At 33.9% G+C, this 25,668-nt stretch overlaps 1 protein-coding gene across 3 annotated transcripts in view; it reads right to left on the minus strand.

Moving 5' to 3' along the window:
- LOC149424497 (neural cell adhesion molecule 2-like) overlaps positions 1-25,668 on the minus strand; it is a 239,400-nt gene that overhangs the window by 156,210 nt on the left and 57,522 nt on the right. For all 3 annotated transcript variants that reach the window (XM_089631386.1, XM_089631383.1, XM_089631385.1), the window contains exon 4: positions 24,588-24,796. In XM_089631386.1, the coding sequence (XP_089487512.1) occupies positions 24,588-24,796 (209 nt within the window). The remainder of the gene's footprint in view (positions 1-24,587; positions 24,797-25,668) is intronic.

Genomic DNA, 25,668 nt, shown 5'->3' on the forward strand with positions numbered 1-25,668 from the left:
CGTGTGATCAACGACAAACTGCTCACATACCTCGAGAAGAACAAAATTATCAACGACCGTCAATACGGATTCCGGCGGAACCGCTCGTGCGGTGATCTTCTCGCGTATGTGACGCATGTTTGGGGGCGGTGCCTGGAACGTCACGGTGAGACCCAAACGGTCGCACTAGACATATCCAAGGCCTTTGACCGGGTCTGGCACCGAGGACTTGTCAACAAATTGCATTCTTACGGACTTCCCGCATCCCTGTGTACGTGGATTGCTGACTTTTTAAGGGATAGGTCGATTCAGGCAGTTGCTGACGGTTTCACCTCTTCCTCGCACTCCATAAATGCTGGCGTCCCACAGGGATCGGTTCTGTCTCCGACTTTGTTTTTGTTGCACATCAATGACCTTTTGACATGTGCACCGATTCATTGTTACGCGGATGACAGTACAGTTCATGATAGCTTTTTGTTTGACAAGCCCCCAAAAGGCACACAAACTCCAACGGCTCGGAGGGCTTTGAAGCAGAGAATGGACGGTTATCTCGAGAGTATTTCCTCCTGGGGTAAAAATAATCTCGTCGAATTTAATGTTTCAAAGACCCAATCCTGTCTGATTACGTCTAAAAGGGATCCAAATGATAATCTAGTCTCCTTCAACGGAAGCAATCTTCCGAACAGGCCTTCCATTGATATGCTTGGTGTAACTATAAGTGACCAGCTCAGGTACGGGGGCTCCATCGAAGCCAGAGTAAAGTTGGCCTCTCAGAAGCTGGGCGTACTGTACAGGGCCCGCAGATACTTTAATAGTACACAACTGCTCACCCTGTACAAATCGCAAGTGCGCCCTACTGTCGAATTTGGCAGCCATCTCTGGTCTGGAGCCCCAAAATACCTGAAAAAAACCCTTGACTCTGTGCAGAAACGGGCGGTCCGTTTGATAGATTCCCCAATCTTAACAAACGGACTGCAATCTTTAGAGCACAGGCGTCAAGTAGGTATGCTGTCCTTGTTCTATCGGTATTACAATGGAAGATGCTCTGAGGAACTAGCGTCATTGATCCCTTCGGCACCGGTGCGTAGTCGGGATACACGCCAAACGCGCGCCCAACATTTGTACACAGTTGACACTTGTCACATGAGAACGGGTCGCTTCTACGATTCGTTCTTAGGTTCAACAGCTCGGCTGTGGAACGAACTGCCGGCCTCTGTGTTTCCTCCCTCTTACAACATGGGACTCTTCAAGACCCATGTTCACTCCTTCCTCTCCAAAAAAAGACCCTCCACACAGCATCCCCAAAGATGACATAGGCCCCGAGGGAAATTATTTTCTTCAGGGCCTCCTGTGTGGAGTAAATATAAAAAAAAAAAAAAAAAATTTACCTCTTAAGTCGTATCTCCAGCGACAAAATGTTTTGAAAACACACGACAAAAAAATAGTTGTTGCCCCTACCCAATGTTATTCTTTTCGCAATATAAACACTTACATTTGTTTTTGACCACTTTTATTTTCAAATAATTATAATCAACCCGTACCTTCTGATGTCCTGTCAGATGCTCTGAACCACTGAGCTTTATCGGCTTATTTCCAACCCGCCAAATTATTCAATATGTACTAGTACCTCAATCAACAATAACTGCTTATTATATTTTTTTCACCTGTGAACAACCAACTGTATTTTCATTTTTTTTTTCCCATTTGCGGCAATTATTTTTACTCGGGAGATATTTTAAATTTGTATTGATATTTCAGGCAATTAATTATTGCTTAAAATTATTTGTTATCCTTTATGCTATGCATAAAACCTTGTCTTATAAACATTAGTTTATCATAAAAAAATGATACTTTTATTTTCATTACACTCAAGCGGTTTCAGAAGTACCATTCTTTTATCAGGAGATTGTTAATACTAACTTATAACATATAAAATACTGATATAAATACATATCTCTAGGTGTTGGAGCATTGGAAGGGGTAATTAAGGGTTTTCTCTGAAGAGCAGAGCGGTTTATTGGAAATATGTCCAGAGTAGGACTAAAAGATAAATTTATTTGATTATTTAATAAACTACAATAATGATTTATGGATTTTCTGATGTCCAGTGCTTCTCAGTTTTATATTTTTTTGCCTTTATGATAAATCTTATAATTTAGTTTTAATATTCGCCTGATGAAGGAAAGGTACTTCTGAAACCGGTTGATTGTAATTAAAATAAAGTGGTAAAAACAAAATTTATGTTAAATATGGCGAGCCAAAAAGTTAATGCTTTTTACAAATATGTTTTTCTTTTTGTTCAATGTTTGAAAAACATTTTATCGCTGGAGAAGCGCCTTAATAAAGAGCTAAAAAAAGTACCCAAGTGTAGATTGTATTCAAATTGACTTTTTAAATACTCGAATACGTAACTTTTGACGCCTACGACATATTCAAATTTAATAATAAAGCTTTGAATGCCCACCCATCATACGATATATGAGATTTATTTTCTGTCCCAACTATTTTCGTACATTATGATTTTAAATTATCCTGGGTACATGAAGTGACCCCTCCCATTTCACAGGCTGTCACAGTGCGTTGATGGGGCCACCCAACAAATCACGTCAGACGTATTATTCATAGTTGTGCAGAATCTGTTGACGGATGCGGTGTGATACGAAGATGAATGCCCCACTCACTGGCAAGAATGCTGACCCTTCGAGGCTATAAGGGTTGAGAGATGTACGTTATGTTACGACAAATAATCAATTTAATTCAATTACCTATAAAGCCTAAGACATATCATGAAATGCGCATCTACAACGCTTATTTGGGAGTGGCCTATGTAGATTATGTGGTTAGGTGTCACACTAACGAGAGGGAGTCAGATCAATTTGGGAACTGCCGCGGAATATCATTTATTTTTATGGGATCTGTCACCTTGACAGATGACAGCCGTGTGATCATGATCAAATTAATCTGATGGCATCATTTTCAAATATCAGCTGGTAAGCAGTTCACGGCGTATCATCGTCACCACGCCCACACATATAATACATCATCTGTCAGGTGTGACAGGTCTGTTTGGGATTGCATGGTGAGTGATATGGTGTTATTTAAAACACTTTGATGCGTATAATGTAATGGGTCTCCACCCTAATATTTATATTAGTTTAACCAGCCGATGTTCAATATATTTTTCTGATTGATGTTTTGAAAAATCAGTATTGCGGATGTTAAAAAAATACAAAATTTTTTGTTTATTTTTTAAAACTATGCAAAAAGTAAATAATAATCAATATTGAATCCTAAATGTAATAATATCATTGAAAAAGGTTCTGCTATTCAGTTATTACTACATATGCGTGACAGATATTTTGCCTTTTGCTGAAGGGCTTGCCAAACTATCGTTCGTCGAATAGCATTCTAAATAATATAGAGGTTGTGATCTGACAAACGGTGAAAATATTTTTTTTTAGAAATTCAAAATTAGATTTCATTTAGAGCTCCTAGTTAGGTCGATTATCAAGTCACCATTGTAATACGAGAAGTATTAATTAATCCACAAAGAACCAGGTTATTACTTAAAATCTTCTTCCACGACGAGTTGGAGAACTATTTGTGGGAATACAACAGTTAGTTAGAAGATTACAGTTAAGCAGCGTACATATATTAGCAACACCATGCAATGCAACAAAAATTACAACGCTCGCATATGTGGACGCATTGCGACCACCAAACAAGGATCCACCCACGCTGCGATATTTTTCAACACTTAGATACACCGCGTACACCTAGATTCCCTTGTATTCGTTCGGAAAACCAAAAACCAATGGATCGAACGCGCCACCTACGAGTGCCCGTAGCATCCTCTTTCAGTGCGCAGTTCGTGCGCATAGCGACATAAACAGTATGGTAATTTGTTGTACTCTTTGTTGCATTGCTTGTTGTGTTGCAAATATCTGTACCTGGCTTTATATTTTTTGACAGTTAGATGTATTTATCTTTCAAAGTTTTATAGCTCACAATGTTAATAGTATTTTTTTTCCATAACTTCTGGCTTTCACCCTTCAAGGGTGTTTTTGGCCATCATTTAAAATTATTGAGAAATGAAAGGTGAATTCAAATATTAATTTTATTTAAATAGGCAAATTTCAAAATTATAATGAAAATTGGAGTCGAGTTCAGGCTTAGAAGAGATGAGATGTTGAATGGAGGGGAGTCAATTTTAGATAAGGCTTGATAGAATAGAGGATATTTGTTTAGAGAGGGACAACCAAAAAATATGTGATCTAAAGTTCCCACTTTTAGACCACAGAATATACAATCTGGAGAGTCAAGGACGTGAATTTTAAAAAGGTGGGAAGGAACGGAACAATGTCCGATCCTCATTCGAATGAGTGAAGAAATTTATTTTTTGGAAATATGAGGGAATTGCTGAAACCACGGTTTTGATGAAATAGTCCTGATGGATTGACTAGCAATGTGCCAATACTCTGCCCAAACATTGTGGGATCTATCTTTGATGATGGAAAAAATGTCAGATAGGGGAATGTGGGTTTACGAGGGTAACAACAGGGTTTGACGCTCCTTGTTTTGCCAAGGCATCCGCAATATCATTACCCATGATACCAACATGTCCAGGAATCCAAATCAGAGTTACAGTTTTACCAGAGCTTTCAATGGAGGCTATCATCACTCGAATAAGGCATACAAAGTGATCATCAGGATGAAGAAGAGAACTGGATTTGATTGAGCTGAAAATAATTGCGTTGGCATAAAAATTCCAGGCAGATAACCGAGTTCTTTTTTCGAGCTCATGGATTTTCTGATTTCAAGATCAAGATAAGTTATCGTTTATTGCTGGTTTAAATAAGTAAAATAAACAATTTGATCCAGAATAGCAAAAATTTCGAGACGAAGGGAGGCGTAAAAAAGATCGCTATTGTTTATTTATGGAGCAACTGACCCAAAGTGATGGGCTGTCTAGTCGTGTTGAACCCCTTCGGAAATATTAAATACAACAATCGTTTGTTGGAAATTTGAGTAAGGTAGTGGAATTTCGTTTCCCAATAGATATTATTTTATTTATATTGTACGAATCATATCCTTGAAAGCCTGGGAAAGTAATTAAGGAAAAGTATAAGTTATCCATAAATACGTAGGTAGGTTCATAAGTACATCACGTAGATTCAAGTAAAATTAGAAATGGAGCATTCTTTTTTAACGTGCCTAATTTTTGAGTAATTATGCTATGTTGCGCTTCCTTCTTCTTTAGAAATCTTTTTGTATAGCGTCACAGTGTCCATCATCAGAGCAAAATTATATCTTAATTCCTGATCGGATTTTCAATTTTTTACTATTAAGGTTAAACGAGACGTTCGTAATAATCTTCGTGTTCACAGATGGCGTTGGTTTAATTAGATTATTAAAAAAAAGCTTTTTGCATGTTATGGTTTATAAAATTAAAACAAATTAGTTGTTTGCGCCCGTATATACGCAATAAGAATAAATAGTATTCATTTGTATAAAAACAAAACTCTTTCAAGAAAGACGTCCAAATACAATATTGGATTGAATCACCGATAAAATATTGTATTTGTAAGCTTCTCTTGAAAGAATTGCATTTTTGTAAGACAAAACCATTTATTTATATTCATATTGTGTATTTACGGGCGCAAACAAAAAAATCGTCTTAAATTTTAAAGCATAACTTACGAAATGTGAAAGAATTAATTAGCGCCATCTATGAATGAGCCGATTATGATTTATTTTACGTTTACTTTTAACTCTCTTCAATCTTAAATGTAGAATGGATTTTATACTCGAACAGTTATAAAGTAATAGAGAAGGCACATTAGTTAGTTAAAAACAATAAAATATTAGTACCATTCACGAATAAACACTTAAAATTACAGAAGAACGTTATCAGATACATTCATAACTAATTATTTAGCTTTGATGCAGGAAGGAGAGGTTTTGATTCTATAAAAAATATCGAGTATTGGCATTTGGGTGAAATTGCGCCAGTGGTGAGTGATATGAATAGTTTATTGATAGCCATATGAATAGTGTTTTGAATAGTTTATTAATAGCTATCTGAATAGTTTATTAATAGTGATATGAAAATTTTATTAGTTGTGACATGAATAGTTTAATAATAACTATATGAATTATTTTAATAGTTTATTTATAGTTAATAGTTGATTAATATTAAAAAAAGACAAGGTATATTTACAGTACTTACAACATTTGAGGGCAATCCATGAATTTATTCGGTAATTGAGGAGCTTTTCACAAAGATACGCCAAACGTTTTTATTGTATTTATCTTTATTCTTATTTTCAATGTAGGTGAGAATGAAACGTCAGATTTTCAAAAATCTATATATTTAACTGCTTTATGTGTCATGGAAAATAATACATTTTCACAAAGTTAAACATCTACAAACGGACATTTATATTAAAGTGAATTTACTAGTTAGGTATATAATGCAAAATAGCACTTATTACCTTATTTCAATGTATCTGAGTAGACTAACAGTTGTATAAAAGTGAATTTACTAGATAGGTAAATAATGTAAGATAGCATTTATTACTTTATTTCAATGTATCTGTGTAGACTAACAGTTATATAAAAGTAAATTTACTAGATATGTATATAGTGTAAAATAGCATTTATTACCTTATTTCAATGTATCTGAGTAGACTAAAAGTTATATAAAAGTGAATTTACTAGTTATGTATAAAATGTAAAATAGCATTTATTATCTTATTTCAATGTATCTGAGTAGACTAACAGTTATATAAAAGGCAACATTATTTCTAATTATCTTTCAAAATTGTTACCTTGGTATAACTTACGCATTTTAAGTGCTTACTTATTAACGGTAGGTACTATATTGTAAATTGTTGATTAAGAATTTTTTTCGTTGTAAAAAAAGTTGAAAGATAAAGACAACAGAATTATTTATTGAATATAAAGATCGTTGAACAAAAATATATTGGTATTGGTATTTCCTTTGTGATTTTTTTTTCAATTATGTGAATGGGTATTTCTATATTGTCAAAATTCACAAATATAGAATTCTTTTAAAATAAAAATGGCTTCTCACAAACGAATTGAGAATTATTATTATTCATCATGTCTAACAGTTGAATTGAATTTTATTTAAAAACATAAAAACGCTGAATGATTATTTAATACAATTTGAAACAGTGGAGCATGAAATTATACAGGGAGGATAAAATTAATTTATTATTATCAAGTTTAATCTGTAGAATTCCGCTTCTATTTAAAGTATTTTACATTAAATAATATTATTGTTTAGTAAAAAAATGATGTGTTAAAAATAGGTTATAATGGGTAATTATTATTACGCGTTGTGACATTTTCGTCCTATGAAGACATTTTCAATTTATAATTAAACCGTTTAAGTTAAGTAAATTAAGTTTGGAAGAATAATATTATCACACTTTAAAAATTATTATTGGTACTAGATGGCTTGGCTTCATGCATTCTCTTTATTTTATTTAGGAAAAAAACATTTATATATGTAGTTTAAACAGCAATTATTTACGTGTTATCTGATTATCTGATAATATTATTACTCCAGCGTCTGGACGGTGTAGGCCCTGTGATTGGTCAAATTCAAATTGTGTTTAAATAAGACTTTAAAGATTAAGACACCATTTCATACTGAAATAGAATCGCCACATGTAATACGATATTTCTTAAAAAATATCGTTTCTGCTCATACAATTTTTGGATAATATCGAAGAAAATATGTCTTAGAAAGTTCATAATCCATTGGATTAATTACATTACAGTGAAAATTATCCACAATTACGTGATTACGTTTGACGTTTGACGAAAAAGGCACGCGTTAATTCAATATGGCCGATACCCGATACACATCGCGGCTAGGTGGCCGACAGAGCGCCCCTCTGGCGGTGAAGAAACGAATCAAATGACTGGCGCGTATATTTAAATATGCAAAATTACTTGAACATCAAGCATTTAATAATAAGATTTCTTGTGGAAGTTTAGTTCTACTTTGCAATGGCATTTTTCATTATTATTTATCATTTTTTTTTGCTTATTAATTACATCTGATTTTATATTGACATGTTTTCTAATTTCTAAAATTTCTAAATTATTTATTTGCGATGCTTTAATCCTGAGTGAAGTATTTTAAGACCTGAATTTTTATCGAAAGTGTGATTCAAAAGATGATTTGCAAACTCATATTCACTATTTCCATTTAGAACCCTGAGATGTTTTTTAGTTCTGACTTCAAAGTTTCTATTGGTTCTACCTTTGTAAAATAAATTACAATCCAGCCCAATTGAGTTTATAAACTCCTGATTTTTTTGTTTGATTTTCGCAATCTATATTATTAAGAATATATTTATTCATTCTGTTATTAGTGTAAAACGCCGGTTGAATAGTACCAGGAATGTTTATATGTATATATAATTTTAGAAGTGTCGTTATCCACAAACAGAATTCTACGCCATTGTTTATTTATATCTTAAGAACTAGGGTAAAAATACCGTTTGAAGATAATATGTTTAATTATTTTATTTAGTATTTCAACTATCAATTTATTAGAATAACCGTTATTAAATGTTATTTGTCTTATGAATATATTGTTTTATGGTTATATGCAAAATTTCAGGTCTTAAAATACTTCACACAGGATATAAAGCATCACAAATAAATAATTTCGAAATTTTAGAAATAAGAGAACATGTTTATAAAAGTAGATGTAATTAACAAGATTTTTTTTTTATAAACTCTCTTTTAAATATTTTCCCACTTAACTGGTCTTTCATATTATAATTCCTAATTCTTATAAACCCAGCCTACTCTTACCCCTCCCCCCTCCTTCCACTTCTTTTTTCCAATTGTAATCTATATTTAATTTTTGACTTCGGTGTATACTTCGTTCATGAAACATGTATTGGTTGTATATAATAAAGTGAAGTTAAAAAAGTTATTTGTTTTTTAATAAAATAAAGTTTAATCGGATAACATTATTTTATCTATTTCCATTGTATATCAATGCATACGTACATAATAAAATGTAAACATTATATTTATTTATTAATTGGACAATTTGCATGGCGCCGCTTTTGTGAGATATTACCTCAGGGGCGCTATAATGTAATAATCTACCTTTATATATAGATTTTTACTCTCCTGATGAAGGTGTATATATAATCTAACTTTAAACTTTATTAGATACAGTAACAGTTTTAGGAAAAGAATTACCACCAGTTGGAGTAAAATTCACACCTTTTAATTAAACCGACTGCTAAACACATTGCACAATTACCCTCCTTTTATCCATAAACACGGGTACAATTAATCAATATGTAATAATGTATTATTTCAGTCAACTTTGTTGTAACTATCTTTAATTGTTGTGACAAACTATACGATATTGATTCAACTTATAGACATTGACGGTTGTAACACATATTTAAGCACTGCAAGTCTCCTATGAGCAAATTATATTAGGTACCATAACAGTTAATATCAGTTGTAGACATGTAGTCAATAATAGTGTTTCATTTGAAATAATCCATCACAAATACGTAAAATTTCATTTATTCAAACAACTGTCATTCTTATTATGCCTAAATTGAGCATGTTATTATTCATTAACTCCTTCCTGTTCCGTGTTTTAACAATATATACTCACCATCTCTCTGTGAATGACCTAATATCTATCTATTAAATGTAACTGTTGTTAATATCACTTAAACTGGGCGCAGCCCAACCAAGTGCCGCCCGCAGGGCCTAGCAGCAAAAACCCGCGGAGCTGGTTTTTAACTGCTAGTTGCGTATTATTTCGCTTCTCGTCTGGACGATCTAGGCCCTCTGATTGGTCGAATTTATATCGTGTGTTTCGGGCAAATCCCGAATAGGGGGTCTGCAGGCAAATTCGACCACTCTGCTCCTCTGGCGGTACAAGAACGAACCAAATGACTTGTGCGAATATTTAAATATGCAGCCAACAATACTCAAAATTACTTGACCATTAACAAGAGTTTAAGGCGATACCATGCGTAGGAATGAAAATTCATGTTTTTTTGGTTTGAAAATTAGATCACTTAGAAATGTTTAAGATGCTTTAATTAAATACTGTAAGTAAAACACATTTTGGCCCACGAGATGATCCAGTATTTTAATAAGCCTAGAAAAAAGAATATATCAGGCCTATAAAAACTGCTTTAAAGTTCAAAATCTCCTACTTACGAATACATTTTCGGTTACGGTTTTATTGTATAATGTGGCAAATTAAGTTCTTTATAAAATGATCGTAAAACAATTAAATATTTGTGCCTGAACATCGGCCAAATAAAATAAAAGCCACTTTGACGATGTTTTTTTCTTGTATTTATCAAAAAAGACAGATAGTGTTGAAATGGAATTTAAACCTTATCGCCATCTACATAGAGGTGTTATTGTTAGCGGCTTGATTCAAAATGTCACACGACGTAGTGCATCGCCTTAATAAGAAGATTTCTTCTGAAAGCTTATCACTTTGTGATGGCATTATTTATTTTATTAAAACATAAATATCTTTGTTTACATCACTTAATTACATACAACCTCTACATGTTACATGAACGAAGTTCACCTCATCAAGAGTAAGTATAGATTGAAGTCCTCGAAGTGAAGACCTCGGAGTATACTTACTCCTGATGAGGTGAACTTCGTTCATGAAACATATAGTGGTTGTAAATAATAAAGTGATGTAAACAAAGTTATTTGTGTTTGAAATAAAGTTTAATAAGATTACATTATTTTATCTATTAAAATGTGAACATTATATTTATTTATTTATTGGACAATTAGTATAGCGCCGCTTTTGTGATATATCACCTCAGGGGCGCTATATTGTAATAATCTATTAACCATATATACTCACCCTCTCTTTGTGAATGACCAAATATGTACCTTTTAAATGTAACTGTTGTTAGTATCACTACTGGGCGAAGCTCAACTATGTGCCGCCCGCAGGGCCTAGCAGCAAAAAACCCGCGGAGCGGTTTTTTAAATACTAGTATACCAATAATGTTCCATTAAATCTAGTCGACGATTCAATATTTGAACCGATACAATATATATAGTACATATATAGATAACACATTTTGTAACCGCTAACTATTGTTGGAAATTCATTGGAACGAGTATAATTAATACGATTTTAAATGATAATAATATACAAGTGGAATAAAGTTTTAGTTTTTAATCATCATGTTATTAATTATAGGGAAATATTTACCCCACAGTTTTTTGTTGTTTCTAGGCAGGAGTTTGAAATCTAAAAACTTTTTTTTTTTTAAATAAATCTCATGTGTTTTCAAAAATGCAACAACATGCAAATAACTCGATACTTGTAGGTCTATCACAACGCTAGTTTCGAGTGGGTAACATTTGTGTGGCCAATGACATTCCGATGCCTGTTCGTTCTATTACTGTCTAAGGTTGGACACCCAAAATACTTAATATAAATAATTCACGCCTCAAGATTTACGAATATTCAAATTCAAAGGGAAAAAAACCTCTTACGGCGTGTGAAATTGGTACTGCGGATTCTGAATTATTTATGATCAAAATGTCCAGTGGCGGAGCGGAGATTTAATAATGCCGCCCCTTTTCATCACACCTCACTCCGGCTCACACCACGTTCTTGTTCCCGTTCACTTCTCATTCCGTCTCACTTCTCCGGCTGTGGCGTGAGAAAGCCAGCCACATTTGGACAGCTGCAGCTAATTGGAAAACCTTACTCACATTAATTGGTTACCGAGATTTCTTAAATGCGGAAAAAGTATTCGGTCATCGAATTAAATGGTAGATTAGCTCACGGCTAACACGTGGTAGAAATGTTTCCTTCTCGTTTCTGCCATTTTTTATAGCATGATCAGGAACGAAATGTTTTTTAACATCACGCAAAGATAATCCTTCACAAGTGTTGGGTGTATTCAAAGTTCCAAACTTCAGACCGAAAAGACTCGCATCAAGAAATACATTGAGAAAACTGACACGTATTGAAATGCTAATGTCTAAATCATAATATTTATCGGCGCTACAACTCTAAGGCCGGGAATACATATCCGATCGTCTGATCAGACTATCGGATCAGGTGAACCAAACACACGTCCGATTCTCGTGTCGTGTAAAATTTTGAATCGAGCCAAGTCCTTTATTTTCCTACCATGGTACTCGTTTAAAATGATGCACTGCGTCGTATAACATTTTGAATCGAGCTAAGGCCAAGTCCATTATTTCCCTACCATGATACTAGTTTAAGATGCACTGCGTCATATAACATTTTGAATCGAGCCAAGGCCAAGTCCATTATTTCCCTACCATGATACTAGTTTAAGATGCACTGCGTCATATAAAATTTTGAATCGAGACAAGGCCAAGTCCATTATTTCCCTACCATGATACTAGTTTAAGATGCACTGCGTCGTATAACATTTTGAATCGAGCCGACGCCAAGTCCATTATTTCCCTACCATGATACTAGTTTAAGATGCACTGCGTCGTATAACATTTTGAATCGAGCCGACGCCAAGTCCATTATTTCCCTACCATGATACTAGTTTAAGATGCACTGCGTCGTATAACATTTTGAATCGAGCCGACGCCAAGTCCATTATTTCCCTACCATGATACTAGTTTAAGATGCACTGCGTCGTATAACATTTTGAATCGAGCCGACGCCAAGTCCATTATTTCCCTACCATGGTACTCGTTTAAGATGATGCGTCGTGTAACATTTTCAATCGATCCGCTAATGAAGATGGCGGTAAGGTTTAAATTTACGCTTAATTCCATCCGCCTGTTTTGATTTATGCAAAAAAAAAATATATATTTTGAGGACGTTCAGGCCGAAATATCAAGGTGTTTTAAAATCATTTTATAAACAACTTAATTTGCCACATTATAAAATAAAGCTGTAAATGAAAATGAGTTCGTAAGTAGGACATTTTAAACTTTTAAGCAGTTTTTAAAGGCCTGATACATTTTTTTCAGGGATTACAAAAATAATAAAACAATAACAAAAGAAACACTCAACCATTTCAAAAGCCTACTTGTACTACTACTAGTATTTATTTAATTTAAGGATCTAAAAAAAATTTTAAACGATAAAAATTTCAAACCAAAAACACATGATTTTGCTTTACTAAGTAGTGTATCGTCTTAATCGTACGTTACATTGGCATTGATACTTATTTATTGTTATCTAGTTTAAATTGAAGAACTTCGTTTTAATATTGAGTTTTTCTTATATAAACCTATTCAATAATATTTTTACTCAACTAATTGACTGCAATTTGGGAGGCGGGTTTGGGTACCGCCGCCCCGGGAACCATTTATTGGATAGCCAACACCTCTATTATAGATCACGCCAAGTGATTCGCTACGTTTTGTGATTTAGCAGAGGTGTCTGGGTTTATCGGGCGAAATGTGTTCAGGATGGCATGTACACCAGCTCCATCCTCTCCAACTGGGCTTTCGGCCTGTCGCCTTGCGCCACTGTAAGAGGGACATATTCATATCCGTCACTCTTGGAGACACTGATCCCTAGATGCCTACCCAACGCTCATAGCTTTTACCTTCCCAGAACTTCCTCCCTTCCTTTCATTAAAAAAAATCTTCCATACAGCATCCCAAAAGATGACATAGGCCCTAACGGAAATTATTTTCCTCGAGGCGTCTCAAGTGGGGTTAGTGAAAAAAAAATTAAACATCACGCCGTTTCCCCACAGGGGTAGGTACAACTCTTTTTTTTTAATTATTTTTTTTTTATTATTTAATAAATGTTTACAAGTTACATTTTTAGACATTTTTTTAACTACCATACTAGGCTAATGCCCGTGTTGTGGTAGTTATACATGAACTTATAATAACAATGATATAAAAGAACTAAAAAATACTATTTTATAGTAACATAAGTATGTAAGTATAAATCATAATGAAGTAATAATAAAAATAACTTAGAAGAACTAAAAAATACTATTTTATAGAGACATAAAAAAGAAGTAAAGAAAAAAAAATTAATGATAAATAAAACTAAAAACAAATATATTAAAATTAATAGTAAACTGAAAAATAAAGAAAAAGTGTATGTATATTTAAAAAGATACAAATAAAAATTAAAAATACTAAACATTAAGATTAAAATATAAACATAATTAATATAGTTCGTTTAATGCATATAATTGTTTGTGTGCAAGTTCATTTATCGTAGGTATTATCTATAAGACAATTTATAAATAAATATTAATTTCGCCTTCTAACGATATTTTCATGTTTGATATTGCTTTCAGAAAACGAAATATCAGTCACGCGTAATCTGATATTATTAATACTCCAGCGTCTGGACGGTGTAGGCCCTCTGATTGGTCAAATTTAAATTGTCTGTTTCGGTTAAATTCCGCTAACTTGAAAAGACACGATTTGAAAATTAAGACACGATGCTCATATGATTTTTGGATAATATCGAAGAGAATATGTTTTAGAAAGTTGACAATCCATTGGATTCATTACATTACAGTAAAAATTATCCACAATTACGTATTAAAATTTGACGTTTATCATTATTCACGCGAAAGACAGATTGTTCAGTGTTGCCAGCGTATATGGATTTCCAATCAATGTAAAAAACTTTTATAGCCAGTTAGTGTCAAGCAATTTACAATGTCAGTGTGATTATTTAATGTGAGATATATTATAATTATAAATAATTATAAATAATAAATATAATATATAATTATAAATCCACCATTATAAATTAAATAAAAAATAACCAGTTCCACTCGATACTTAAATACGTAATTAATTATTTTTTGATATTACAACACCGACCCCATTCGCTGTCATCAGCTGTCATGTTTATATGTGATAATTACAGAATTATTATTGACGTGATAACCGTAGATATTTCTTTTAAAAACTATCGCTGTGAATCGCTAAAAAGAGTTATTTTGTTTTCAGATTATTATTTCAATTTAATTACTATGGCTAAAAGGTATGTGGGCAATATTTTACCAGAATTGGTCAAATTTCGGAATGTTCGAATGAAAGGGAAATTTACCAAGCGATTGAAGTGCCATATACCACAAATTTTAGCTTATCCTCCAGCACTTAACGAATGATTGACAGGAGATTGTAGTCAATCTAAAAACTTTAGGAATTTTGTTTGTCAATACAAATGCTACTAGATGTATACAGTGCTAATAGATTTGCCTCATTTGGAGCGCAAATAGCTAATATCCCAGGTAATGGTCCATATTGTTTAAAAAAATTTGGTTAGGTTTATCATCTGACTTCCAGAAGAATACAAGTTACAGGTAAAATACCTTCCTATGCTCAGCTTTATCTATATAATCCTGATGAGGCTGTTAGAGTGCGTATGAGTCATCCATGTTATGCCGATTGCTATAAAAATATAATGCAAATAATTGATGATTGAACTAAAAGAAGCTGTCGAGGAAGAAGAAATACGCATTGCGGCTGAGGGTGGGCAGGTGAGAGATATACGTCTATTATTTACACGTTCATCAGAGGTACAATGCTCCAACCAGTTCTCACGATATCGCCATGGTTTACGTAGCAGACAGAAGGGAATTTGTCATCGGGTATAGATATCGCTGTTTAACCTAAAAATGTTGAAGGACCTCAAAGGATGGCAACTTTATTAAAGCATTTAGATCCCATGGTTTTCCCACTACTATTTCCATCAGGTGAATGTGGTTGGACTCCAGGCTTTCAGCATCATGCTGATTTCTGTACTGCTCAATGTCATACTGTAACTGCTATGTAGTTTTATGCAAGTAAATTAGCAGTGCGAAGAAACATATTTAATCCAATCCATTATGCGGGTAAACTTTTTCAACAGCATTTAATTCATGGTTACATTATTTACCAATCTGGTCGCCTAGATTACATTAGGAAAAACCAACGACACCTCAGAGTGGAATGCTATCAAGGTTTGCAAAACCATGTAAGAAATTTAGCCACTGATAAAGGAGTATGTTCAGGTAATACAGTCATTCTTCCATCTTCATTTACTGGTGGACCACGCCATGTGAATAAACTTTATCAAGTTTCAATGGCAATGGTACGTAAATTTGGTCGTCCTGTCGTCGTCATAACTTTTACATGCAATCCCAAATGGCCAGAAATACCAACCGAATTGGAACATTATCAATCGGCCGCGGACAGGCCTGATATGGTAGCCAAGGTTTTCCATCTAAAAGTCAAGGAATTTATTCATGATATGACTGAGAAACATGTTTTTGGAAAGGTAATTTGTTGGGTGTATACAATTGAACAGCAAAAAAGAGGACTCCCTCATCTACATGGTGTGTTTACACTTTGCAGCCAAGATAAGTTGTATACAGCTTCTGATATTGATAATGCCGTATCTGCAGAACTACCCCATCCGAAGAACGGCTTTGTACCATATTATTTAAAAAAATAACATTCATGGACCATGTGGCGTACTTAATCCAAGGTCAGTCTGCATGGTATACGGTAAGTGCTCTAAAAAAATCCCCAAATCATTTAAAGATGCTACTGATAATAATTCCGCAGGCTACCCAGAGTACAGGATACGTGATAATTTTTCTGAAAATCACGTTGTTCGGGATATACGTATCGACAATCGATTTGTTGTTCCATATAATGCATTCCTTAGCAAAAAATATGATGCTCATATTAATGTTGAAATTCGTTCCTCTTTGGAAAGTATTTATTTATTTATACTGGGTTTTTAGAGATTTTCTCACTTATCTATACATGATCAATCTCACTCAATTTTACTTCTGGCTTTACATTTACCCGACAGCCAATCTGTTTATTTTGTAGAGGGGCGGGAGGAACAGGCTCTTAGGGAAGCATCTACAAGGAATACCTCTTTAACAGCGACAACAGCGTGGTTCCAATTAAATCTTAAAGATATTGAGGGACGCTCTATTCTGTATCAAGATGTACCAAATAACTATGTCTTTTCAGCTGGTAAAAAGTGGACGAGGCGACAGCGGGGAGGCGGCAACATCATTGATGACATACGAGAATGGACGCAGTGCATGACGGAGGCTTCATTGTATTTGATGCCTAAAATTCTTAGACATCTATTTGTTTTAATTTTAATACAATGTATCCCTTCGATCTTCGGCTGAAGATTTTTTTCATCGTGGTGTTGCTGAAGAAACAGCTATTAATTAATCTTTGTCTCTTAAACATACAGGATATTCTTATGAAGGAGAATTCATCTTGCAGAATGCAGGGCTTACCTGAACCTGATGAAAGTTGCAGTTTTGGACAAGTATCTGATTTTAATGTAATTTTTGAAAACACTTTAGGTGAATTGATGGCTGCCAAACTCAATGACGTACAACTTCAAGCATATAATTCTATTTTGAATAAGTTTTTTCACATGAAAATGATGACAATGAATGTTTCTTCATTGATGGCCCAGGCGAAACAGGGAAAACATACCTTTACTAAACTTTAATTCACACTCTAAGACGAAAAGGTAAAAGAGTTTTATCATACTGCTTTTAATTTACCCATCAATTTACAGGACAATACAACATGTAAGGTCACATCAAAGAATCGGAAAATTATAACGGAAGCAGATATTATAATATGGGATGAAGCACCAGGTGTAGCTTTAGAAGTTATTGAGCGTACTATACGTGATATCATGGGAAGTGATTCTGTCTTTGGTAACAAAGTTATTGTTTTGGGCGGAGACTTTCGTCAGATCCTTCCAGTGTGTCGACGTACTTCACGAGGACAATTAATTGCCGCTTGCATAAAAAGCAGCATACTTTGGTACCATTTCAAAACTTTTCAATTAAAAACAAATGTTAGAGCTTTAGAAAGTGAAAATATATTTTCTAAATGGCTTTTGGACTTGGAAGATGGCAAACTTCCTTTTGTAGAAGGAACATTAGAGTCATCTGTGCTTATTCCCAATGTAAATATTTGTCAAGATTCACTATATATACGGTGAGACACATACAACTGCTGATGCCTTAGGATTGAGTCAACGTACCATATTGTGCCCTAAAAATAGTCATGTTTATGCAATCAATGAGGATGTACTTCAACGGAAAGCGCCCCTGAGGTGATATCTCACAAAAGCGCTGTTATAAAAATTTCAGCTGTAACTTAATTCAAGCCAAAATCATTACAGGGAACAGAAAAGGTGCAGTACCTTTCATTCCTAGAATTTAAAACACTTTGTCGGATGTTACAATATAATTCAATATGTGCAGGAAACACTTTCCAGTCAAATTAAATTAAATAAATCTCAAGGACAAACTTTTGAACGGGGTGGACTGTTACTTCCTGAACCAGTATTTTCTTATGGACAGTTTGAGCGCAGTCATCGTTATTTATACAAATTCTGACTGATTGGTATACGGATAATATTGTTTATAAAGAGATTTTTTCCTAATGAAAGTGTATAATATTATGTTGTAGATTGTAAAAAATAAAAGTATAATAAATTGTACTTGCTTAAAAAGTTTTGTATTTTGTGTCCCTTGAAATGAAAATGACTCAATTTATCCCACCTGTAAGGTTTTCGCGAATTAAGAGAGTTTTGGTGTATTTACTTTGACAATCGTTAGGTAAGAGCGTAATATTATTTCACCCAAATATGTAGATTTTTAGGACTTATCCCAATAAAATAATTCTTAATATATTTAAAAAAAATGTAATTACTTTGACAGTCTTTTGGTAAGAGTATATTATTTTACCAAAGTTATATGTAATATTGTCATATGTTGAAATTTTTTTATTTTCGAATTACATATAAATATTTTGCAATTTAATTTCGATTTAAAAATTAAATCATTTCGGTGGTATGGAAGAGGAAACATTTTTCTCATTGACGAGATTTATGTTGGGGTGAGGGGTGTTTAATGGTGCAGAATGTCTTTCTATTATATATCTACCCAATGATCTAATATCTACCTATTAAATGTAACTGTTAGTATCACATAAACTGGGCGAAGCCCAACCAAGTGCCGCCCGCAGGGCCTAGCAGCAAAAACCCGCGGAGCGGGTTTTTAACTGCTAGTAATAATAATTACACAACAGAACTTGTATATAAATAAATTGTTATAAATAAGTTTTGCCAAAATAAAAGTGTCAATATTAATTTATTTATTTATTTACATATATGCCTAAAAAGGCTTTTACATAAAAGTGAAACATGATGCAGTGTACTTTGGAGAATATCTGTAGTATCCAGGAGATACTGACAGTAAATAGATGTTATCCATCGTAAAGTAGGTACAAAATACACAATTGTAAAATTGTGATAGCAAGTATAATGAGAAAATATAAAGAAATAATTTAAAAAAAAACTAAGAGTAACATAAAGTAAAAAAGAAATTACAACAACATTACATATAAGACAAAACATTAAAACTAATTTACCAACGCTACTCTAATTTCTAGGATTCGACAAAGAATTTTCAAACTGATGAGTCAGAAGAATAAGTCGGATGCGTATTTCAGTTCTATGTGAAAGTAGGCACCGCGTGCCTTAGACTGATCCGATTATCGCATCCGAATATCGGATGGAAAAATCGGATATGTATCATTTCCTTGATCCCTAGCGGTCTCGTCCACGTATTATTTATTTATTTATTTACAGCTATTATCCATTAAGATGCGTTGTTGGTATCTAATCCTATATTTAGACCACTTTCCTTCGTCCTTCTAGCTTATTATATTGATATTTCTTGTTATTAGTGATTGAATACCGATATAAATGAAAAGCATTGTAAAGAGCAAGGATATAAAGCATTATACCCAATTATTATAATGTCACGGTATATTGTCGTGGTTTCCCGCTGGAGATGTTTTATTGGAACATTTTTTAGAATTCCTTTGTGCTGAGAATACAAAATCTTGCTCCAAAGGGTCGGGATTAAAAGTTAAACTTGCAAGACGGACAGTAAAGCGAGCTACAATAGATTTATCGTTGTTTGTTATTGGACAAATAATTCTCTTGAATATCTACAATTATTCCACAGTACTGTAAAAAGTTTCTACTAAGAACGGACATCTTCTATATTTCTAATACTGCATAGAACAAAAGGGTTAGTTTTTGAAATACATCTAAAGTTTGACCCGAGGAAACGTTCGAGTTTTGCCATAAATCAAATGATATGGAAAATTTTATTTCGCAGACCGTAAGAAAACTTCCATACTTTAAGAACCGGAGAAAAGGCGTATTTTTGTTTTACATAAAATAGTTTTATATTCTGATGTAATGAAGAGATGAGCCAGCTTATTAGGGATTCTGGAATTTGGAAAATCTTCGCTCTTGGATGGGCACTATTTAGTTTAATACGCAGGAAGATATCTAAATAAAATATCTCGATCGAGTTGTTTGCTGTTGTTTTTTCAAGTGTTTTAGGGGAAGAATCTTTTTGTTATAGACGAGAAAGATTCCATTTTAAATTATATAGGAAGGTACCTGTGAGTTGTGCTATTTATATTTAAAATAAAAAAAAGACTGATTACAAAATATTCTATATAATAAGAGTGTGGTGTTTTTACGTAACTTTAACCGAAAGTTATCTAATATATTTGTAACGAGAAATGTACAGATATTCAAAGAAGACCAGTTTTCTGTTGATTTTATGAAGAAATATAGGAATAATTTCAATGAAATACTTAGAAAAATCGAGTTTCAGAATGAACATAATTAAATTCTTCTAAAAATGGGATTTTGAAAAGGAAAAAAACTCATTCCTGGTATTTTGTAATTGCCCTTCGGATTTACGAGTTGCGTTCAATAAAATATCTACCATTCTTATGACTTTTAGCATTTATCCTGGGATGATGCTTGCACAGTTTTAGTTAATTGTATTTCTATTTATTGAAGTAGCAATATGGGAAGTGTTTCTTTGTGTGAGCCTAAACCAAAGAATACCACGATTAAGGATACCGCTCGGTGATCAAATTTCCCACCAAAGAAGGGATAACCGTAGAAGATTCGTGAACACATGGCAGTAGTTTATGAGGGGTTTGCTCCTTCAAACAATGTAAAGTTTTGTAGTAAAATTTTGGAGCTAGCGACTTAAGTGGGGTATAAAATCCATTAGAGACGACCCTCCATACTTTCAAAGAAATATGCAAGAAAGTCAAAGGGTTAATTTGGTGGAGTGACATACATCAGGTACAGTAAGGAAAATAATTCATGAATCTGAGGAAACGTGCGAAATTGGTTCTGCGAATACTGATGTTGATTCTAAAGAACACTCTCTATAATAATGTGCAGTATAAATGAACGAATGGATAACTTTCACCACTTGACAACCATAAAATATACAAGTAATACGGGTGTTCATACAAATCTTGTGTCAAAATTCCAGTCTACGCCGCGCTGTGAAATATCAACACATGATACGAAAGGCAGATTGAAAAATAAATTCTCTGATGCTTATTCTTCTTTTTTGCTCAATTTTTTACAATCCAATTATTAGAAAACAAATTTACAAAAATTCTAAACATAAAATTTGTTTGAAATTTTCCTTTGAGAATCGCTAATATTATCTTCAATAGTAAAAAATTTCATTTTTACTTTTTACTCAGTGAGTCATTCCAAAAAAACTTAACCTGAAAAAGGTTTACACTCTCAAATGTCAGAAATATTAGAGTTTTCTGTCTAAGCTGTTTTTCTCACAAGCTGGAGAAGAAAGTTCACGATTCATACAAAAAAGTGGCAAAAGCACAGGTCCAAAATATGGTATTTATAGTTTGATTTCGGCTAAACTCTGTTTTCTTCTGAGCCCTTTTTATGACTTCCGCAAACCCCGGAAAAAGTTCAAAGTGGATAAATATGTTGGCAAGGTCATGGCAACTGTCTCCTGGGAAAGGGAAGGATTTTTCTCCTAGAGTTCAGGCCACATGCGAGAGTCGTAACGGAAGAGAGTTATGCACAGCATGTGTTGTTACACGAGAGATTATCAGGGGAAAGCTTTAACCGACCGTAATGCTTCCCCTCACTTTTTCGTTTCAGTAGCTAACCCTACTCCTGTTACAAATTTTGAAAAAAAACCTTTTGAGACAACGATTTTCAAAAGTCTTAGAAGTCAAGGTGGTAGTGACGGCCTAGTTTGCAAAGCAACAGAGAACTTTAATCCCAGAATTATTGACTTCCTTGCAGAAAATGTGAATATAGTGCAATGAAATGTCTGGAGACAACATTGAAAAGTAAAATCGTATTGATCTGTCAAAGTATTTTAAGATGTAATTCCGAGCAAGAGTTAATTCTCTTGAAATTATGGCATTCCATTTAAAAACTTTTGTGAAGCTGAAAAAAGACGACGAGATAGGTTAGAATGTATCTGACTATTCAGATCAGGCGAAGCCAACTTTTCTTTTAGGGAGACAATTTTCCACCCTTGAATTTTTAATTTTAACTTATATTAATTAATTATTGAACGTCCCTTGGTCTTCCAGTATTGTATTATTCAGCAGGTGCTAACCCTTGGTACTCTTAGGTATATAATAATGAAAATAAAAAATACCGAGGGGTTATATACTGAAGGTTGCTTTATTATTTAAGAATGTGATCATTACGGGAAATATAACTACGAAAGGCTGGGATATGTCTACTGGGATTAGTTAAGATCGCAGCCTCCATCTCGAGATGGGGAGGAAGGATAATGCCACGGTACTAACATATTAATATAATGATAAACAAGGTTATGAGCGAAATGAAACCGTAAAACCGAAATTGAGGTTATCTTCTTTCAGAGGGAACGATCCACGCGAGAACGCTCTGGCACGGCTTGTATTGATTGCATATTATATGTAAGCAAACATTTTTTCGAGGGCATAATATTAAATTTTCATCAGGTACCTGACGCGCATTTTTTACGCTTATATTTTGAACTTAAAAGGCGAAATTGGGAATTTTTAAACAACAGGCACAGTCGTGGTACTTTTTGTTTGATTTATTGATTGTTGTTTGGCATATACAAAATGAGTTATTGGAAATTGTTTGTAGATGTATTTTTGATCAACAGAAGTGAATGCATCAAGAATTTTAGAAATAGCTTTTAAGAATTGTTCGGTTCCAATTTCCGAAATTGGAAATCTTTTGGGCTATCGTAATATTTATTGTAAGATTTTTTTGTTGATCTTTTTCTTATATCTATATCAAGCATTAATAAATGTATGAATGTCTAACGCGACAAATAAATCCAACTTCAAAAAGGTAGCTCATGCTTCTTGAGTATTTTAAGTTCACAACATTATATAATTGGCTACGCAGCCTGGAATTACTAATATTGCTGTCGAAAAACAAGGTATTATATTTTAAAAGTATTGTGTATTCCATATTTATACAAGTAGTCAGATTAATTAGTGAAATCTACATTTTAGAAAGTTGCTCAGAATTTTTGTCTGAAACTTTTAGTTAATTCCATCGTTATCTATGGAGTTTTAAAATTGCAACTGTCAAATAAATATAAGAGCAACATAGCTATCCAACGGTAACTGAACAACTCAGGACAGTGGCGATTGAACACACTTTTGAAAAGATATATAAAGTCATGAAAATTTTAAAGACTTTGCATCACATTTCAAAAGTGCGTTGAATTGCCATTGTCCTGAGTTCTTATAGAAGCTTATCCAATCTACATACGTATCAATAGTCTTTCATATATTTTGTAAATTAAACCCATACGGAAGCCCTGAGAAAAATTATTTCGCTTAAATGTATTCAGGATGTTTTTGCCCACCAGAGAGGCTGGTTTGGAGACACCCTTTGAACTCTCCTACTGGTCTCTCGACCCATCGCCTTGCGTCGCAGTGAGAGTGATATATTCCTATGTCCGTCACCCCTGACACACTGATCCCTGAAATCTCACCCAACCGTCATACTTTTTACCTTCCCAGAACTTCCTCTCCTTGCATTCCTTCAAATACCCTCCATACAACATCTCAAAAGTTTTTTTTTACATTAACCCCACACAGGAGGCCATGAGGAAAATTATTTCCCATAAGTCATCTTTGGAGATGCTATGTGGAAGATTTTTTTTTTAAAGGAAGGAGAGGAAGTTCTGGGAAGAAAAAACGTACAAGGGTGGGTGGGTATGAATCTAGGGATCAGTCTGTCCAGGAGTGGCAAACGAATGATCTATCCCGGCTGCTGCAGCGCAAGGTGAAGCGTCAACAGAGACCAGTTGGAGACGTTAAAACGTGTGATATTTATAATAATTTAGTGAAACATTAAAATGAGTAAATATTGCGAGTGTTGCCATCATGTAACGATTTCCAAATAAATTTGGTGTCAATATCAGTTCGGGTATCGAGGGCGCAACCGTGCTTAGGATATTGATATAAAATCGTCTGGATACGAAACCGATATTGTTAAGATATCAATTTGATCATGCTTGACCCCCGGTTAGAATAATTATACTCGACCTAAGATCTAAGAACTAAAGAAGAACGTAAAATTTATAATGTTGAATTATATATATAAATTTCTGCCATTATCTCGGACGAGGCCAGTTTTTTATTATAACATAATGATATAAAGGAAAACAGCTTACCAATGACGGTGAGGTTGAACCGGAAACTGATCGTCTGCGAATTCCTGTAGTCCACCCTGCAGCGGTAAACTCCCTCGTCGTGCCGCTTTACATCCTGTATCAGTAGGGCGGCAGGGGGCGGAGTGGGGCGGAAGTTGGCGCGTGGCCCGAACACCCCCGGGGCGGACCAGTGCCGCCCTTCAGACATGCCCACCCCCCGGACGTCGAAGCTGGAACCAAATTGATACGCTGATGAATATTGTGGAAACGATAAAGTGCATCATGCAGACAAAAATGCAGAATATAAAACTTGACTTTGGCCAACACTCCTTGCCTCATTAATAATCTCTTCATACTCTTCTGTTATTCCGGCCCGATTCAAGTATCTGTTTCACTTGATCGTGCCATGTCTTCTTCGGGCATTACCGAATTGTTAAATGATTCACAATCGCATCATATATTTTTCTCTTTACACTCTACATGCCCATACCATCAAATTGCCCCTTTCTTAATCTTATTATTTATCAGCCATGGATTATTTGTAAATCTCTATATTTCTCACACGATTATGACTCGCTATGTAAAAACTATATATTGAACGCATTAGCTAACAGAACTCAAGTGAAATCCATATATATGGACTTTATTTAGGCATTCAATAAAGCTCGGTATTGATGGAAAACTATCACACTGGTTCGTTAGCTATCTAACTGATATAATTCTAGTAAAAATCAATTCGTTCTTTTCCAACCAATTTAAATTTAAAAATGGTGTACTACAAGGATCTCGTTTAGGCCCAATTTTGTTTTTAAGATTGTATCTGTCTACCAAATTACTTTAACGGGCTAATTAATTGGTGTACTATCATACAAAATAAGTCAGCCAAGATGAAACTAATAAATCAACCTTTACCTCTATCGAAGAAATTAATTACCTGGACATAATTTTAGACTCTAAATTAAACATTATATTCCATGTAGAGGCAATAAATAATAAAGGAATTATAATGATTGGCTTCATTCTTTGAAGTTCTTTTCTCTGAAAGCTTTAGGAATATTGCATCTTTTTGCAAATTTTTTTATACATTTTTAGTCCGAAGTTA

This window comes from Hesperophylax consimilis, chromosome 4, assembly GCF_061612785.1.
Source record: "Hesperophylax consimilis isolate HC1 chromosome 4, BYU_Hcon_1.0, whole genome shotgun sequence".
Lineage (NCBI taxonomy): Eukaryota > Metazoa > Arthropoda > Insecta > Trichoptera > Limnephilidae > Hesperophylax > Hesperophylax consimilis.